At 42.6% G+C, this 21204-nt stretch overlaps 1 protein-coding gene across 2 annotated transcripts in view; it reads left to right on the forward strand.

Annotated features, from left to right (window-relative positions):
• LOC309493647 (uncharacterized protein) overlaps positions 1–21204 on the forward strand; it is a 379124-nt gene that overhangs the window by 226004 nt on the left and 131916 nt on the right. Inside the window, exons 1-2 of one of the 2 annotated variants that reach the window (XM_082162831.1) lie at positions 12567–12679; positions 12820–13140. The exons of the other annotated variant lie outside the window; for it this stretch is intronic. Of the exons in view, the coding sequence (XP_082018957.1) occupies positions 12640–12679; positions 12820–13140 (361 nt within the window). The 5' untranslated portion in view covers positions 12567–12639. Of the gene's footprint in view, positions 1–12566; positions 12680–12819; positions 13141–21204 lie in introns of those variants that run through there. 2 annotated transcript variants of the gene reach the window in all.

Below are 21204 nucleotides of genomic sequence, written 5' to 3' on the forward strand. Positions count from 1 at the left end.
ATGAAACCAAAAATTCCCAATGGCAATGTCTCCAGCATTGCAGTATACACGGCTCAAGAAGCCCACAAAACATTTGTGATGGTGTCCTTGGCACTCTGGCTTAATCTTTCGGGAAACTTGACCTCATACTCGACAATCAAGTCCCCACGACAATCTGGGGATTTCGGAAGAGGAAGACCCTCCCCGGTGACACGCCGTTTCATCCCGGGACGGAAAATGTCTTGAGTTGTTAAGTTAACCGTGCGATTATCCAGTGTTGGAATGTTAACTGGGCAACCACAAAGTGCCTGAGAAAGTAGAGAAGAACAGGATTAGAAAAATACAAACTCTTAAAGGGGTCCAGGGCCGGCCCTGACCAATTTGCTGCCCTATGCAAGATTTTACCTGGTGCCCCATGCATCACAGCCCATTTCACCCCATTATTGTGTTCATGACTATTAGCCTATATATACACATCACAGCCTAAACACAAATAGCAAGAGCATTACATCTAGCATTCAAGTCAAGTCACCTTTATTTATATAGTGCTTTTTATAATACAGATTATTTCAAGGCAGCTTTACAGTGATAACTGTATAATGTAATAATGCAAAAAACGTTTGCTTCTCCTGTACAGCAAATCTAGAAGAAAATAGTGTCATATATAGTCCAGCTTAAGTAAGTTCAGTGATGGTTTAATTTAGTTGTAAATAAGTTATTAATTTAGTTAATTTATATATAGCACTCTGGACAAAACCGTGATGTCATCGTCCAAATGTCATCCATGCACAAACTATTCATTGAGCACTAGCAAAAGTGTTTGTTTTCCAGTTGATGTTAGCAATCTTCCACTAAACTATGGCATGTTTTAACGACTCAAAGTCGTTCATCTTCGGATGTGGCGCCGCGCGCTTTGTTATAAAACAAAGCACACCGCCAGGCGAAATTGGGTCTTGCGAACTCAACGCGCACGACCGCCCACACCGCAATGATGTCATGTTTGCTGCGCGCACCTTCGCGCTCGTGTAGACGTGTCGAGTATAAACCAGGCTTGAGTCTGTTAAGCGCTCTCAAACAAAAAGCAATGCTGTCTACATTGGATGCGGCGAGAGGCGATGCAACACAACAAATTACAACTGATCGCGCGCGCTCTGCTTCTCACGCACACGCTGGGCAGGGGAAGATTGATGCGCCAGACCGGAGTCGGGGGACTTAGTTACGTTTTTGTGGAGTTTTTTTTTTGCTTTATTTGGAAGTATTTCAAATTTAGGGTTTTAAAATAGTATTAGTAAAAAAATATTTTTTTTTTTTAATCACTTGTTCACTCATTTTGGCGCCCCTATGGATGAGTGGCGCCCCTAGCATTTGCCTATTCCGCCTATGCCGCGGGCCGGCCCTGAAGGGGTCATATAATGGTACATGCACTTTTACAAGTTGATTGTACTGAAATGTGTGTTGGCAGTGCCTGTACACAACCATCATATAATGATAAAAATCCATCCAGTGTTTTTTTTTTTTAATCTCCTTATATGTTTTCCCCTGTCTCAAATCGAGCCATCTGACCGTGTGACGTCACACAGTCGGACGCTCCTCCTACGATTGTTAATTGACAGCAATCATTCTTCATCTTCTTGGTGCAGCCAGTGAACACTTCTTCTAGACTGACTCTCAGGTCGTGGGTCACTGGAGGGTGCTGTTTTTTGGCCCCGCTGGGACCTCGCGTGTTAAAGGAGCGTGGGAAACCACGCATGCCACCCATGCCAAAACTAGCAAATGGGTCATCAGTTTCCATTCCCTCGTCCATGCCACCGTTACAGCAAACATGTGTTCGAAAGAGTAAACAAAGAGGGCGCATATTACAGAACTGTGTGGTGTTGTACAAAAATGATAGACAACTCATAAAAACTGCACCAAGGGACACAATTGAATGAATTAAGATGAATTAATGAAATATTTATTATTTTACATGGAACTTTTCATTACCTTGATTACCCAACTACTACACACTCTTTCTAACTCAAATTCACAGAAACTGAACTTTTATGCAAAATCTCATCAATACAATCAGTTATTGTAGTTTAAATTAGGGCCGTAACCACCATAATAATTACCAACAAGTCCTCCGCAATAATTAGAAATGGCCATAATGTAATTAGAAAAATTAACCCTCTGAGGTTCTTCGTTTTCCAGTCACACTCAGGACCTTCGTGGTCAAAAGTGACCGGACCCCTGAAATCATTTTTCTTTTTCTTTTTTCAGTAAAATCAATCAAATGTATTTTTGTTCAATAATATTTTTTCTTTTTTTCTTTGGTGTTTTGAGAGAATTTTATGATAATAATTAATATTTATGCAATAATTATGATCTATTTTTTCCCATTGAATATAATAGAACATTTATATATATATATATATATATATATATATATATATATATATATTGTTGGGTGAAACATGCAATTCATTCTGTTATGATTAATGCCTCATAATGTATAGGCTTATAATAGGGTATTAAGTATAATTGTAACTTTGTGTAAGAAAAGTATTATTAAGAAAAACACTTTATAAGGTTTTTATAAGAAACCTTATTATATGGAAACACTGTAAAAGGTTGTTATAAGAAACCTTATTATATGAAAACACTGTATAAGGTTTTTATAAGAAACCTTATTGTATGCAAACAATGTAAAAGGTTTTTATAAGAAACCTTATTGTTAAGAAAAACACTGTAAAGAGTTTTTATAAGAAACCATTGAATCTGGTTCATTAGAAAAGACACTGAGACTTGTTTTTATAAACATGTTTATTAAGAAATTGTCATTAAGAAAAGACACCATTTATTCGAAATTATTTAGTCATTTATTGTGAAAATGGTTTATAAAAAAGAGACACTGCAATTGGTGAAGTAAAGTCATTTATTGAGAAAATGGTTTAGATAGAAAAATATATCACACTGAATGTTGTAATCATTTATTTATTATATGCAGAGTAGAGAGAAATTGAAAATGTATTAGAAAGAGCTGTGCCAAAGAAAGAAGAAAAATGCAAGTATTACCTTTTTGATGAGGAGCATGAGAAAGGCAGAGGATCCAGAGCCAGCAAGCAAAGCAAAGGAGAACAAAGGAAAGAGCTTTATATAGATTTCCAGAACTGAGGACAGTTCAAGACTTCGGATTGGACAGATTATCTGTAAAGGACTGAATCTGTGCGGAGGGTGTATGGACTATAAAAAGTATTGTCAGGAATGTCAAAGGCAGACGCGGATTCAACGGGACCACCAGTCCGCCTCTCCGGTGTTAGAAGTCTCTTGCCATGGGCCTCCTGCAGTCAAAGTTTGTAAACTGCTTGTTCTTGATTTGATTCGATTTGATATTATCGATTTATATATTAGTATTTTGTATGTCAACTAATTAACCTAAATTTAATAAAAACGACTTATTTTTGATATAAAAAGAACCAGCCTGCCATAGTCTCTGCTTTATGAAAAAATTAGCTGAACTAACCAAGGAGAAGTCTTCTGACTAAATTGTAAGTATGGAAATTGAAATACTTATTGTTTAGAACAGACACTTACTTTACCTAACCTGAGAAAAATCATAAATAATATATATTTAAGACCCAAACAAGGGGTTAAATTAAGCACCATAAAACAATATATATAATAATTTTTATTTTATTTTTTAATTAATGCTGTATTTCCGGTTAAAGTAGTACGGAAGAGGATTAGGGCCAATAAAAAAAAATAAAAAAAACATTTTAAGATTAAAGTCATTATAATGCGAGATTAAACTCGTTAAATTTCGAGAAAAAAAGTCGAAATACAATCTTGAGAATAAACTCATTAAATATCTAGAATAAAGTCGTTGTGTTTCGAGAAAAAACTCGTAAAATTTAGAGAAAAAAAGTCGAAATACAATCTTGAGAATAAACTCATTAAATATCGAGAATAAAGTCGTTGTGTTTCGAGAAAAAACTCGTTAAATTTCGAGAAAAAAGTCGAAATACAATCTTGAGAATAAACTCATTAAATTTCGAGAATAAAGTCGTTGTGTTTCGAGAAAAAAAGTCGAAATGAAATGTAGAGAATAACGCATTCGATCAGTGTTCATTGCATAGCCTACTGATAGAGGATGGCAGAGTTGGATCACTTAGCTATATTTTAGACTTTCTTTCAGTAACAAAGAATAGAACATTCTTAGTCGGCTAAGTCTTTTTAGAAGAAAAAAACTGTCCAATTTGCGCGATGTACTCGCTTTTGTCCAACATGAAATTCATCGAGGTTTCGTGGTTTCCCAGGATACCATAAGACGCATTATTAAACTTGTTGATCCTCAAGGTGTGGAATTTCGACGAAGGAGAGTAGGCTACACTTGCGCTGGCCCAAATGCACTCTGGCATATGGACAGCTATGATAAATTAAAACCGTACGGCATTGCCATTAATGGCTGTATAGATGGTTACAGTCGTTACATTCTGTGGATGGAGCATACACAGCCAACAACGATTAATAATGCGTCTTATGGTATCCTGGGAAACCACGAAACCTTGATGAGGTTGATGTGCAGTGCAATGAACACTGATCGATGCGTTATTCTCTACATTTTAATTTCGACTTTTTTTCTCGAAACACAACGACTTTATTTCTTGAAATTTAATGAGTTTATTCTCACGATTATTTCGACTTTTTTTTCTCGAAATTTAAAGAGTTTTTTCTCAAAACACAACGACTTTATTCTCAAAATTTAATGAGTTTATTCTCAAGATTGTATTTCGAGTTTTTTTTTCTCGAAATTGTGAACATTGCTGAAAACGAAATACTATATTTATTCATTATTAATCATTTTTTTAAACAATTCATATTATTATTATTCAAATCTTTACATCTTTTTCTGAACGGGGAGGGGAGAATAATCTTGCCTTGAAAATATTGTAGCAGGCTTGTAATTGTCCAGTACACAAAGTATGGACCATAATCGCTACACTGATCTGGGCCACACACCTCCCATGCACAATCGGCCCAAATGTTGTGTGCCATCATTAGGGTTGGGTACCGAAACCCGGTTCCAATAGAGAACCGGTTCCGACGTAAACGGTAGTATCGAGACCGAATAAGAACGCAACTTTCGGTGCCTGATTTCGGTGCCTGACTTTTTTCACCGCCCCCTATAAAACATCTCGCGGCATGAATGATCCAATAACAAAACATCTCCAGTTAACCAGCAGAGCATTCATTTAGTTCGTTTGTTAAATAAGAGACGATCTAGCGCTCTGATCTAGCGATCTGCGATCAGTGGCGCGGATTATTGTGGCTCGCGCACACCGCACTTTCTTCACGCGCGCTTCAATACGTTGGACGCGGACGCGCTTCAATACGTTGCAGAGATCGATCTATTTATGAGGCGTCGTCTAGTATGTGCGCGGAGAGTTTGTGTGTGCGTGCTCGCGTCTCAGATGAGTATGTGCGCGAGTGTGTGTGTGTGTGTGTGCTCGCGTCTCAGATGTATGTGCGTGAGTTTGTGTGTGTGTGTGTGTGCTCGCGTCTCAGATGAGTATGTGCGTGAGTTTGTGTGTGTGTGTGAGCTCGCGTCTCAGATGAGTATGTGCGCGAGTTTGTGTGTGTGTGTGTGTGTGTGTGTGTGTGTGTGTGTGTGCTCGCGTCTCAGATGAGTGTGTGTGTGTGTGTGTGTGTGTGTGTGTGTGTGTGTGTGTGTGTGTGTGTGTGTGTGTGTGTGTGTGTGTGTGTGCTCGCGTCTCAGATGAGTATGTGCGCGGAGAGTTCTGGTGAAATAAAAAAATATAGCCTAATGCACACAAAGTGTCCCTGCTTGATTTACAACCACTGATGAGAATAATCGGTTTAAAAAAACAACAACAACAAACAAAAAACTACGAATGCGAATTAGAACCCAAAACCTCTGACATTCTTGACTAAAGTTCAAGTTCAGCTGCAGTGTTCCTCTTCGGGTAAGTCTAGTATTTTAATGCCAACTGCAAATCTTGCATATCAAGTATGAAGTATATCAAGTATATTTATATGAGGCTATACTATGTGTGTTAAATATTTCTGCTCAGTGTCAGATATTTCTCTGTTTTGTAAAAGTCTATAATATATAATACGTAATATAATATATAATATATATAAATAATATGAGAAGAAATTTTTTTGATCTTAACTTAAGTGTTTTCGGCTACATCAGTAGCCTTTTAAACGGCACAATTTTTTATTTAATCAGAAATCAGAAAATCTTTTTCAGAAAACACACACAGGTATTATTTTTTTGATAAAGTGTGTGCGGTTTCGTTTTCTTAAGTACCGGTTTAAGAACCGTTTAAGCACCGGAACCGTTTGAAAAATACCGAGTAAGTACTGGTATCGGATAAAACCCAACCGATACCCAACCCTAGCCATCATGCAGTGCCATCATTGCCACACTTGGCCCACAGTTGGCTGACATGATCTGGGCCACACACCTCCCATCCACAATCGGCCCAAATGCTGTCTGCCGTCATGCATGCAGTGCCATCATTGCCACACTTGGCCCACAGTTGGCTGACATGATGCATGCCAGTGCCGGCAACACACCAGCAGTGCCATGATGAGGCCACATTTGGCCATTAAAACCTTGTGATAAGTAATCAAAAGATCAGAGTTTGCTTTACCTAGTAACAGAGGGGTTTTGCATATGAAGAACCAATCAAATAGTGGGGAAATTATGTAATGCAGCCTGACATTTATGCCATACCTCTATACTATAAAAACTGTTGTATCTGTGTTTTACGGTGGGAATTCTCAATGGAATTTATCTGAGATCCCTTGGCCTTGCTTCTTGGGAGAGATTCCCTGAGAACTGCTCGGGAAGATCTCCTGGCCGTGATTAAAGCATTTAAAGGATATTTGCAGGTCTATTTGTCGATTTATTCCTGCACAGGAAGCTAGTTTAGGAAGTAAGTTAGTTTAGGGGATCAAGTTAGTTAGGTGACTATTATTGAGTGGGGACGTTGATTTGTAGATGAGACCCAGATACTGAGTGGGGATGTTGATTTGGAGACGAGACCCAGATACCCGAGTGGGGACGTCGATTTGGAGACGAGACCCAGATAGTTAGGTTTAGGGAAAAATCTACCACATTTAATATATACAAATTTGGTTGGTCTAGTCCAAATAGTCTCTGAGTAACTGAGAGAAAAAAGTGTTGCAACTGTCCCCCGGTCTCCCCTATGACATACAAATATGAGTGAATGTGTGCAAATTTGAAAAATAAAATATTTGCAAAGAGTTTCACTTCTCATCACTCAACTTCTAAGCACTGGTGTTGTTACTCTGGAACTTAAAACTGCTGCCGTCACTCCTGTCCTAAAGAAACCTGGCCTCGACCCCTCTGACATGGCCAACTACCGACCTATTTCTAATTTACTATTTCTTTCAAAACTGCTTGAGAAAGTGGTTGCTGCTCAACTTCAAACTCATTTGTCATCCAACAACATTTATGAATGTTTTCAATCTGGTTTTCACACCCTCCACAGCACTGAGACTGCACTTCTTAGGGTTGTTAATGATCTCCTTGTTGCCACTGACTCCGGCTCCACCAGTATTCTAATTCTCAAAAAATGTGCACCCGTTATTTCACCATCGATTTCACTTCTCATCATTCAACTTCTAAGCACTGGTGTTGTTCCTCTGGAACTTAAAACTGCTGCCGTCACTCCTGTCCTAAAGAAACCTGGCCTTGACCCCTCTGACATGGCCAACTACAGACCTATTTCTAATTTACTATTTCTTTCAAAACTGCTTGAGAAAGTGCTTGCTGCTCAACTTCAAACTCATTTGTCATCCAACAACATTTATGAATGTTTTCAATATGGTTTTCACACCCTCCACAGCACTGAGACTGCACTTCTTAGGGTTGTTAATGATCTCCTTGTTGCCACTGACTCCGGCTCCACCAGTATTCTAATTCTCAAAAAATGTGCACCCGTTATTTCACCATCAATTTCACTTCTCATCACTCAACTTCTAAGCACTGGTGTTGTTCCTCTGGAACTTAAAACTGCTGCCGTCACTCCTGTCCTAAAGAAACCTGGCCTCGACCCCTCTGACATGGCCAACTACTGACCTATTTCTAATTTACCATTTATTTCAAAACTGCTTGAGAATGTGGTTGCTGCTCAACTTCAAACTCATTTGTCATCCAACAACATTTATGAATGTTTTCAATCTGGTTTTCGCACCCTCCACAGCACTGAGACTGCACTTCTTAGGGTTGTTAATGATCTCCTTGTCGCCACTGACTCCGGCTCCACCAGTATTCTAATTCTCCTAGACATTTCCTTTGCATTTGATACAATCTCTCATAGTATTCTCATTTCACGACTCTCTGCTCTTGGTATTTCTGGAACTGCCCTATCCTGGTTCACCTCCCAGTGTTCGAATTGAGGGGGGGCTGGGGGGGTCCGGGACCCCCCATAAGCATCAAGGGACCCCCCATAAGGCCCAAAAAAATTACCTCGGGGGGTCCCCTGGTTTTTCTCTAAAACTAAAATAATAGAAACATAATTTATTAGGTAATATTTTTTTTTTTAATCAAAGTATTGTGCTGCCGCTCCTATTAGAAAGTAATTCAAATTAGATTTGCGTCTGAAAAGACGCTCAAATTTATAAACAGATACATTTTATTGATCGTGCCATTTATATGGCAAAAAAAATAAATAAATATATATATATATATTTATTTATTTTCGTGTAAATGATACGCACTGCAAACCCCTTGGGTAGGATTAGGGGTGTGGAGTACGTGTGTATTACACGCCATAAAGTGTGAAGGGAGTAAAGTCTCTGTTTAGGCTGGAAATGCAATTTTGACAAAAGAAGAACTTTTATTTTAAATAAATCTTAATTTTAAATCAGCCTCCTTCAGTGTGATTGTTATGAATTGGAAGACTCAGTAGAATCCATTTGCAGCTTTATTGAAGGAACGTCAAACAGGCAGGGGTCAGGGAACAGCAAAACAGGGAAATCAGAGATCAACACAGAGAGTAGTCAGGTAACAGGCAGAAGATCGGGGCAGGCAGCAAGAAACAATAATCCAAGGGCAATCCAAGTCAAGACAGGCAGCAGGCAGGCAGAAGTGAGATAACAATCCGAGGTCGGCAACTAGATCAGTAGGATAGGGTAAACGCTCAGAAATTACAGGCCGTGGCAATGCAATACTTCGCAGTGATCTTCTGTTTGAGTGTGGTTTATATGGAGTGTCTGAATGAGATGCAGGTGAGTGCGCAATCAGTCCCAGGTATGAAGCATTATGGGAATTGTAGTTTTGTGTAGTGATCAGTCTGGTGTGGAGTGCCCTCTGGTGACTCTCAGAGGCACTCCAGCTGGTGATCGTTACAGTGATATTACCCCCCCAAGAGCTTTGACACAATTCGAACACTGCTCCCACCTGTCTGATCGCCAGCATTACATCTCCATCCACCAGTCAAAGTCCACTTCTGCCTCTGTCCTGCACAGTGTTCCTCAGGGTTCTGTTCTTGGGCCTCTTCTCTTCATTATGTAGATGAATGCAGACTATGCTTCCACTAGGTGATATCATCCGTCATCATGGCTTCAAATTCCACTGTTACGCAGACGATACCAAACTATACATCCATTCCCAACGCAATGCTCCTTTCCCAATGCTTTAGGGAGAGACTAGTTGGCACTTCAGCACTGCGTTGTCATCGGGTCCAGGCGAAGGTGAATCGGGTCCACCTTCGGGGGGTGAGTGAGAGAGAGAGAGAGTGAGACAGAGAGAGAGAGAGCGAGAGAGAGAGAGAGAGAGAGAGAGAGAGAGAGAGAGAGACAGCAGCTCTTCATAACACAGGCCACCAGCGGCTCACAGATAAAGCAGAAAATGATCCAGATCTGTGATCATAAACTTCTCATATTTCTCCTGCTCATCATGTCAGGTAAGAGTTTATTCTGTGTTTCTGGGTCTTTCTAAAACAGCACCTGTTCTCAATCAGGTCCATGTTCGCTCTGAGCTGAGTTTCTCTCTCTTATGTTTTTAGTCTTGGCGTGTGAGATGACGGAGATCTTGACTTTCACTGGTTATGAAGGAGGAAAAGTTGGAATACGCTGTCCCTATGAGTCTGGATATGAAGAGAAGAATAAGTATCTCTGCAGAGGAGAGTGTCCAGAACGCAATAAAGACATCCCGGTTGAATCTGGATCTCCAGCTAAAGACAGGAGATTCTCTCTGACCGATGACAGAACGACCCCGCATCTGCACCGTCACCATCACTAATCTGAGAACAGAGGAGCAAGGTAAAAAAACCCTGATAAATACACAGAGATTAACCTTGAAATTAAACCTGGTAAATCAGAATATTCTGCATGAGTGAAGTGGACAGTGCACATAGATATGGTGTAAAACACATATAATCATAACTAATATATCAGTAACATTAGAGAGGTCTGTGCAGGGCCGGAGTGGGGCCACTTTTCAGCCCGGGAGTTTCAGGCCCAAGACCGGCCCTCTTTTTCCATGGTGGAATTCCAAATTAGCAGTTTTTCCAAATTGGATAAATTAAGCAACAGTTCAGCTCTTACTATTGTGTAGTTTTTATTAATAACATGGTTCAACAAATAATGTAAAGGTTAGATAATATTTCACTTAAGCTGAGAAAGTTAACAAAAAATGTTCCACTATTCCACAAGGATAGGTTGATAAATTAACAAAAGCAGAAAGAAAGAAAGAAAGAAAGAAAGAAAGCATTTGAAATGTATCCCACTCTTCCACAAAGAGGCATATTGAAATGAAAGCTTTAGCATAAGTTCTGCTGGGAAGACTCAATTATTACGTCACTTATTGCTTCACTTCTATCCAATCATATTATTATGCTTATTGTATAAAAGCACGGTACTTACACATGTTTGAGTTCGCAGATACTGAAGCGACGATTACCCCCATCCTCCCCACCACCACCAGGATGGTCCCGTCCATACCTCCCAGGAGGGGGGTCGGCTGCGCCCCTGCCTTCATCTTTAGGCAGGAATTGCAGATCCGATACTCTCGGACTATGCACTACGGACGGGGCCTACGCCAAATGACTTTGTAGATTATCAGCTTGCTGAGCTGTCAATAAATGTATGGTTTATTGAAATAACTCTCCCGAGTCTTTCTGGTAGAACTAATGTTTACAGATGTATTTGTTTTCAAAAATATTCAAAAACAATGCATTTTTTATAAAAAAAATGTGATACCTAATGACATTTGAGGTTATTAAAACAGTAAGTTTTAAGTTTTAAGTAACCGCCCATCGACTGCCAAAAATAAAAGTGTTCGAGCGAGCAAATGCAGGAGATCAAGCGCGAGAGCGTGGGGAATGATCATGCGCGCGCGAGGGCTTGTATTGCGTGCAGAGGAGATGTCATGCGCGCGCGCAGGGTTTGAATGAGCTCACGATTTCCCGTTTCCTCGCGTGTAGATCTGTTATCCTCTCGCGAATGTAATTAACTGCGCGCGTCAGCATCAGTTGTGCGCTCCGTTAATTTTGTCATTGATTTGTCGCCATAGGGCCGGCCCTGCTATCGGTAGGCGCCGGCGGTGCCGCGGTAGCCTACCTGAGAAAACGTTTTGGAAAAGACGGGCTATGGACCCAACCAACTGTATGGGAGGGGAGGGGAGAACTCCCTCTCATGGTACAACCCATGCAGAGGCTGTGCGCTGCGGTGTCAGAATGCGGAATCCGTGTGTAGCCTAATGTAACTAACGTGACAAAAAAAAAAAAAAAAATTTTTTTTTTTTACAAATTCCTCGACCGGCCCAAAGGTGAAGCGGCCCACCGGGAATTTGCCCGATTCTCCCAATTACCCACCCCGGGCCTGGGTCTGTGTGTGTCTGAGAGAAAGCTGTATCACGTGTTGTAAGCAGGGTCCCCACAGGTCTTTGAAATCCTTGAAAGTTTGTGAATAAAAAAATAAAAAAATAAATTGGAAAGTTTTTGAAAATGAACATAATAGATACAGTTCCTTGAAAGTGCTTGAATTCATTTTTGTTTATTTAGTTTTCTGGAAAAAAAAAATCCATATTATTTCCTCCGGTCCGTTAATGTGTTATTTTGCCAACACTTCGTGGCATACTTGCTTGATTTACGTTAGCTACGCACATTTACGTGTTACGTTAAGTGTTTCCCGCGTGAGGCACTTTGTGTTGTACGTTGCCATGACGTTCACGTGCGCATAAAACAACTAGAGAACTAGTAGAAATCTGGTGTGTTGATGAGGTATTGTGTACTTTATGTGAGAGAAATTAATTGGTGTTGACTTTTTAAATATACATGTGTATAAAAGAAATAAAAAAATGTTGGATGAAGTGTGAATAATTCAAGACTAAATTGTTATAATAAAGGTGTATTTGAATTTCAAACAACTCTCTCTCTCTCTCCCTCTCTCTCTCTCTCTCTCTCTCTCTCTCTCTCTGTCTGACTCTCTCTCTCTCTCTCTCTCTCTCTCTCTCTCTCTCTCTCTTTCTCAGGGGAAGTGGGCGTCTCTGTCACATTCAGCTCTTAATGTTAAACATGTAACCAGGAAAGAAACTCTCAAAACTCTTCTGAACACACACCGAGAGCTTCAGAAGAACTGAATCTACTAACAACAGAGAAGATCATTTAATAAGAGAAAAGAATGAAGATCATCTGGACTTTCACTCTGCTGATGATTCCTGGTAAGAATCTGAACTCATGAAATCATGAAAAACAGCACAGAATTGATGAGGAGAGTCTTTAACTTCATGTTGTTTTATTGGCTGTTGATTAAAGTTAATTTCTGTGTATATTAAAGTGTTTTAATGCTGGTTTGTTGTAGGTGTCGTGAGCTCCATGAGTGTGACAGGATATTCAGGAGGAGAAGTCAACATCACATGCAAATATGATAAAGGATATACAGAGAATAAAAAGTATTTTTTTAAAGAACAGGGGTCAATGCGCAGAGATCGAATCAGGACTAATGAGAAAGATAAATGGGTTAAGAATGATAGATTCTCTCTGTATGACGACACAAGTTCAGCAGTCTTCACTGTGACCCTCAGAGATCTGAGAGAACGGGATTCTGGGACGTACCAGTGTGGAGTTGATATAAAATCAGGAACAGATCCCCTCACTGAAGTGAATCTGAAGGTTATAACAGGTGAGTAACTGAGACCCTCAAACCCATGATGATCTCCACAACATCATGATACTCAACACTGACTGTAATTACTGACGTTCACATGTGAAACAGACACCCTCAACAACCTTTTTGTCTATTGATTTAAGACTTAAACTCATAATCTTGACTTTGGCATTAATAAATGTTGCAAAGTGACATATTGTTTATATCGGGAACAACTGTCATATTCGTACTCAAAGCGAGGAAGCAATAATGCAAGTAAAAGTGTTTATTTAGAATTCTCAAAGTCAGATTAAACACAGAACAAACACGGTGGCAGTTGAGTGGCGCAGGGACCTCGATGGGCGACACAGAAGATGACGGTGGTGAATGGTGATGTCCGTGAATGAAACAGATGAAGTAAATCCAGAACAGGAGCGAGGATCACACAGCAACACCAACGGGAACACCGACTCACGAACACGCCAGACTGAAGAACAACGGAGAACGCCAAACAGGAACAGGATACAACACGAGGAGACTTCACAATGATCTGACAATGAGAGGACAGAGAACGTGAGTATAAGATGGCGCTTTGATCAGCTGCAGCTGGCGCCGTTAGTGAGCTACAGCTGTCACCACTAATCAGCGGTGACAATCCGGACCACGCCCACACACACACACACATACAACAACAATGACACGAGACAAGAAGAAGACAGTGAATTCATGAACCGTGACAGTACCCCCCCTCCTAGGGACGCCTCCTGGCGTCCCCAGATTCCCTTTACCTGTCGATTGTAATCATCGATAAGGGAGTGATCCAGGATGTCTCTAGCAGGTACCCAACTTCTCTCCTCCGGACCGTAACCCTCCCAGTCCACCAAGTACTGAAATCCGCGTCACCTCCGTCTTGAGTCCAGAATACGATTAACCAAATATGTAGGTTCCCCATCTACGAGTCGCGACGGCGACGGGGGGGGGGGGGGGGGGGGGGGGGAACTGGGGCAGGCGGATTAACCTGTTAAGCTGCAACGCCACTTTTGAAAAATCCCCAGAAATGACATACCCAAACTGAAACAGATACAGTTCATGAACCCTTTGCACTAAAAGCACAAGTATGATCTCATTTGAAAGCTGACACCTGGTAGTTTATTGTAAATGTAGAATTAATTATTGTCATAATGAAAAAAACATTTTTTAAATAGCTTCAAAGTTTTGTAAAGTTATTAGAAATTTATTTTTATTAAACATATTCATGAAAATAAAATTGAAGTGGGCCCTGGAGCAATCTAGAAATGCACTGCAGCTAAAGCCATATGTGTCCATGTTATATTTAAAATCTGAAAATGATAAGTCTAAAACTCTGTATTTGGTTAAATGTTTTTCAAGATCATGTCAAATTACTTTATTTTGATTAGACTCTAAAAATGCTACTGATGTTTAGCCATCATCTAAGTCATCTATTCAGTCTATTGTCTCTATTGTTTTGTGGTGCAAACGAGCCCCATTCAGTCTCAGTCTCCCCAGTACACATTCACACACCTCTCCAGCCTGGTTATGGATCTAAATATGCATATCTTTTGTCTGCATTATAGTTACTAACGACTGGCTATTCACAGGCTATTCATAGGGTTTCAATCCCTAATTTATTTTATCAAAGTTCTCACTTATATTTGAAACTGTATCAAATGCACTAAAACATTTCAGAAAAGCATTACTATTTAGAAAAAAAACCCATAAAAGAATAACTTCTAGGTGACAGGTGCACCTGAGCTAGCTAGCATGTTAGCTTAGCACACCATCAATACACGACCATTTATGAGATTAAAACTATGTTTGTGCTTCAAACTTATTTAATAACGCAAGTCGATTGTTTTAAATAATCTTCTGTGATCTAATTTGGCTTCAGATAAAAAAAAAAATCAGAAAGAAAATATATTATTTATAGTATGCACGATGATAAAGTCTATATTGATTAGCATTACATTATAAATATAATCTATTATTATAAAAATACCTGGCATTGCTTGAAGAACACTCAAATATCAAATATCATTTGCAATCATGTTTATTGTCTTCAAAACGTCTATATCTGCATATTACAGCGATCTCTGTGTTAGCTTTGTGTGTAGCTGCTATCAGTGACGTCCTTGAAGGTCACATGATTATGGCTCTTCTTCATGTTCCATATATGGAGTATTTTTGTGCATATAGCGCCCTCAGGCTATTGGTATGAATTGAAAACACAGCACATCTCAGTAAGAAGCGCTCATAATGATTACATCGACGCATTTGGGTATAAATTCAATAAATATTATTCCTGTCTATAGAAATATGATGTGAATCTATGAGAATATATCAATATTTCTCCAAGTCTGCACATTTTTGAGCTAAAAGCCCTGAGGGACGTTGTTTTGTGAAGCACTGTCATGACGACAGCACGGAGTTTTTTTTTCTGAATGGACCAGCTGACGGTCATAATTCATATTAAAGGGATCAACGCATTTTTCCATTTCATAACTCCTGACACAAAATAAGACATAACTGTCACTATAAGTTTCTCAGAATACAATAGTTGTCAAATACTGAAACTTGAGTCTTATATCTTTTTAATGATGTATAGTTTGTCAAGGTAAAACATTTAATCTGATAGTTACTTTGAACTAAATAAATAAAAAAAACGCTTCAGTGCGCCGACGCACTGGTGAGGGTTAACAGGTTAATATGAGAACGAAACACGGGCTTTATTTTAGATACATGAAAGACGGGATGAATTCTCCTGTACGCTGGAGGAAGATTGAGGCGGACTGCCACCGGACTAATGATCTTGGTGACAGTGAACGGGCCAATGAATTTGGGAGCAAGCTTATTAGAAACGGAGCGGAGAGGAATATTCTTGGTAGAAAGCCACACTTTTTGACCAACGACGTATACGGGAGGCTTAGACCGGTGGCGATCGGCTTTAGCCTTGGTGCGCGCCCCCACTTGGAGTAGAGTCTCACGGGCTCTAGTCCATGTGCGGTGACACCTCTGGACGAAGGCGTGAGCGGAGGGGACCACGACTTCGGATTCCAGACTGGGAAAAATTGGTGGCTGGTAACCTAAACTACACTCAAACGGTGATAGGCCCGTGGATGACACTGGTAACGCATTGTGAGCGTACTCCACCATTGAAAGTTGTTGGCTCCATGAGGAAGGATTCTTGGAGACCAAACATCGCAACACCCTTTCCAGATCTTGGTTGGCTCTCTCGGTTTGGCCATTGCTCTGGGGATGAAACCCTGAGGACAGACTGACAGTCGCTCCCAGTAATCTACAAAGCTCTCGCCAAAATTTGGACACAAACTGGGGTCCTCTGTCAGAAACCACGTCCATCGGGAGGCCATGTAAGCGAAAGACGTGGTCTACAACGGTCAACGCTGTCTCCTTGGCTGAGGGTAATTTGGGCAAGGGAATGAAATGAGCCGCCTTTGAGAACCGGTCCACTACAGTCAAAACGGCCGTATTGCCCTGAGAGGGTGGGAGGGCGGTGATAAAATCTAGCGCTATATGGGACCAGGGTCTCGAAGGGACAGGCAGCGGTTGAAGTAACCCATCTGGGGGTCGATTGGAAGTCTTACCAGTGGCACAAACCGAGCAAGCCAAAACAAAACTGTGAATGTCGCGAGCCATAAGTGGCCACCAGAATCGTTGCTTGACTAAAAAACTAGTGCGATTAACTCCTGGATGACAAGCCACGTTGGAACAATGCCCCCACTGAATGACGTCAGACCGTAATCCCTCCGGCACAAATAACCGATTCGGTGGGCAACCGGGCGGAGGCGTTACCCCTTCTAAGGCCGTCCTGACCTTCGATTCGACCTCCCATTTGAGTGTGGAGACAAATAGGGTCTCGGGTAAAATGCACTCGGGAGTAGACGGGCGTTCGGAACGGTCAAAAATACGCGATAAAGAATCGGGTTTGATGTTTTTGGAACCCGGGCGGTACGAGAGAGAAAAATCAAAACGACTGAAAAAAAGTGCCCACCGAGCCTGCCTGGAGTTCAATCTTTTGGCGGTTCTGATATATTCCAGATTCTTGTGATCGGTCCAGACGATAAAAGGTACCCCCGACCCTTCTAACCAATGACGCCATTCCTCCAACGCTAACTTGACTGCCAACAATTCCCTGTTACCAATGTCATAGTTACGTTTGGCAGGTGATAAACGATGGGACAAAAACGCGCAGGGATGCATCTTGTCATCTGTGGGAGAACGTTGGGATAGAACTGCTCCTACCCCCACCTCTGACGCATCAACCTCCACCACAAACTGATGTGAAGGATCAGGGGCTATTAAGATGGGGGCTGAAACAAAGCGGCCTTTCAGTTTGGCAAACACAGCCTCGGCTGTGTCTGACCACCTGAACGTAGTTCTGGGGGAGGTCAAGGCAGAGGTGCGGCTAGCTGGCTGAAGTTGCGAATAAAACGCCGGTAGAAGTTGGCGAACCCCAGAAACCTCTGTAGGGCCTTACGGGAATCTGGACTTGGCCACTCTACCACAGCCTTAACCTTCTCAGGATCCATGCGTACTCCCTCAGACGAAATGATGTACCCTAGGAAAGGAACAGACTGTGCATGAAAAGCGCATTTCTCCGCCTTGACAAAAAGCCCATTCTCTAGCAACCTCTGAAGCACTCGCCTGACGTGTTGAACGTGTTCCTGGAGAGACGAAGAAAAAATCAATATGTCATCCAGGTAAACATATATGAACTGATCTACCATGTCTCTCAACACGTCATTGACGAGTGCCTGAAAAACCGCTGGGGAGTTGGAAAGGCCAAACGGCATAACCAAGTATTCAAAGTGCCCCCTGGGGGTGTTGAAAGCGGTTTTCCATTCATCCCCCTTCCTGATGCGAACCAAATGATATGCATTACGTAAATCCAATTTTGTGAAGATTGATGCTCCCTGCAACCTCTCGAAAGCTGAAGACATCAACGGCAAAGGATAAGTATTCTTTACAGTGATGCTGTTCAACCCCCGGTAATCAATGCAAGGTCGCAGAGAACCATCCTTCTTCCCCACAAAAAAGAACCCCGCCCCCGCTGGAGAAGAGGAGGGACGGATGAACCCTGTTGCTAGAGAATCAGAAATATATTTCTCCATAGCCTCCCTTTCTGGAACAGAAAGCGAATATAACTTGCCCTTAGGCGGAGACTTACCTGGCAGTAAATCTATGGCACAGTCATAAGGACGATGCGGAGGAAGAGAAACAGCACGAGACTTACTGAACACTTCCTTCAGGTCGCGGTACTCTGTGGGCACGTTAGACAAATCCACTGCCTCCTCCTGAAACACAGAGACAGAGACAGACGGACAGGCAGACACAAGACAAGACTCATGACATTGACTGCTCCATGTGAGAATGGATTTTTGATGCCAGTCTATTCTTGGATTGTGACGTGTTAACCATGGATGACCCAGAACAACAGGTGCGAGGGGAGAGTTCATGAGCAATAATGATAGGGTTTCCGTATGGTTGCCAGATGTGATGAGAGTAACGGGGCCAGTGGTGTGTGAAATATTGGGGAGTTCTTGACCGTTAATAGCGTGGACTGAAATCTTGTGTGACAGTTGGCTGACCGGAATCTGAAGTCTGTATGCAAAATTATAGTCCATGAAATTACCTTCGGCGCCAGAGTCCAGTAAAGCTTGACAGGTATGTGAGTGTGTCGCCCATCTCAGTCTTACCGGGAGGAGCGTAAATGTTGATGAGGTCTTCTCTGCGGAGATCCCACCCGACAGTAGCCTCATAGTTACTGTCGGGCTTGGCCTTTTACTGGGCAGGCGTTGAGATAGTGCCCTGCCCCTCCAAAGTAAAGGCAGAGTCCCTGGGATCTCCGCCTTTCCTTCTCCTCCCGGGAAAGCCGAGCTCTCCCCACCTGCATGGGCTCATGATCGAAGACGGGGCTGACCGTGTCCCCGCCACTGGAATGTAGACCCTCGGCTCCTCCCTGTGATCTGCTCGGGAGAACACGTCGCTCCACTCTGGTTAACCGTGCATCCACTCTCAGCGCGAGGTCGATTAAACCATTAAGTGTCTTTGGGAGGTCCAGGACGTAGATCTCTTTCTCGACACGGTCAGCCAGCCCATGCAGGAACATGTCCCACTGCGCCTCCTCGTTCCAGTGGCACTCTGCCGCCAAGGTCCAGAACTCGATGGAATAGTCCGATACGGAACGATTACCTTGACGAAGGCCGGCGAGTATTCGGGCCGCCTCTCTTCCCGCTACGGCCCGGTCGAATACTCGCCTCATCTCGGCGGAGAGTGCCTGGAACGAGTCGCAGCATGGATCTTGGTTCTCCCACACTGCTGTCCCCCATAAGGCCGCTCTTCCAGTCAGTAGTGTCAGAACAAATGCTACCTTAGATCGTTCATCGTGGAAGGTCTTTGGTTGTAATGAGAAGTGCATAGAGCATCGCGTAAGAAATGCTCTGCAGTAGTTGGGTTCTCCTGAGTAGGACTCGGGAACAGGCAGGCGTGGTTCTGACTGGAAGAGGGATGCTGGTGGTGTGGGGGGAACTGGCGGTGTGGGTGGCGCTGTGGGAGCTCTTAGATGTTGAAACTGCTGGGTGAGCTCGGACACCTGCGCCACTAAAGCTTGAACTGCACGCCCCGTATTAGTAAGCCTCTTCTCCTGGGAATCCATCCTGGAAATGCTGCGGGCGATGAAATCATCCAGAGTCATCGCGGGACCACTTGCTGCTTCCATTTGCTGGTCAGATCGTTCTGTCATATTCGTACTCAAAGCGAGGAAGCAATAATGCAAGTAAAAGTGTTTATTTAGAATTCTCAAAGTCAGATTAAACACAGAACAAACACGGTGGCAGTTGAGTGGCGCAGGGACCTCGATGGGCGACACAGAAGATGACGGTGGTGAATGGTGATGTCCGTGAATGAAACAGATGAAGTAAATCCAGAACAGGAGCGAGGAACACACAGCAACACCAACGGGAACACCGACTCACGAACACGCCAGACTGAAGAACAACGGAGAACGCCAAACGCCTCGGTTACGACTGTAACCTCGGTTCCCTGAAGAGGGAACGAGCGTTGCGTCGAAACTGACGCTATGGGGAACGCTTTGCGTGATGACGTCTTGAAGCACATGTCAAATCAGTCCAATGGTGTGGCGGAACGTCAGAGGCGGGTGACGTCACGTACCAGGAAGCTATAAAAGCCGGCCCGAAACAGAAAACGAAAGCTTCGTAAAGTCCGAAGTCGCGCTGACAGGCATGAAGGAGATATGGCAAGGCGACGCAACGCTCGTTCCCTCTTCAGGGAACCGGGGTTACAGTCGTAACCGAGGCGTTCCCTTTCAAGGGAACTCCCGTTGCGTCGAAACTGACGCTATGGGGAACGTCTATACCAACGCCTCCATAGCTACAAATGTCTGTCCTGTGTGTATCAAGTGAGCAGCACTAAGAAGACAAAACATGAGACCCTGGAGCAGAGTCTAAATCCAGAGAGTAGAACCTGACGAAGGTGTGCGGTGAGGACCAGCCTGCCGCATCACAGACGTCCTGTAACGAAACTCCTGATATAAGGGCCTTAGAGGCCGCCATACTCCTAGTAGAGTGCGACCGGACAGCCAAAGGAGAAGGCTGTCCAGCCGCCTCATAAGCAAGTGAGATAGCCTCAACCACCCACTTGCTCATCCTTTGCTTAGACACCGGACCTCCCTTGTTAGGAGACCCAAAGCACACAAATAATTGATCACTTTTACGCCACAGGGCAGCTCTGTGGACATAAGCGTCTAACGCCCGCACAGGGCAAAGCAAATTATTAGCCTCCTGGTCCGCATTCTGAAAGGGAGGAGGACAGAAGGCCTGCAGAACAATAGGTCTAGCCACATTAGTGGGGACCTTGGGGACATAGCCCGGTCTAGGGTGAAGAAAAGCTTTGACCATACCCGGAGCAAACTCCAAGCATGACGGAGCAACCGACAATGCCTGGAGATCCCCTATTCTTTTAAGAGAAGAGATGGCGAGAAGAAACAGAGCTTTCAGAGTTAGAAACTTCCCAGGAACCTCCTCAATGGGCTCAAAGGGGGCCAGG

Source organism: Leuciscus leuciscus (assembly GCF_965113295.1).
Source record: "Leuciscus leuciscus genome assembly, chromosome: 3".
Taxonomy (NCBI): Eukaryota; Metazoa; Chordata; class Actinopteri; order Cypriniformes; family Leuciscidae; genus Leuciscus; species Leuciscus leuciscus.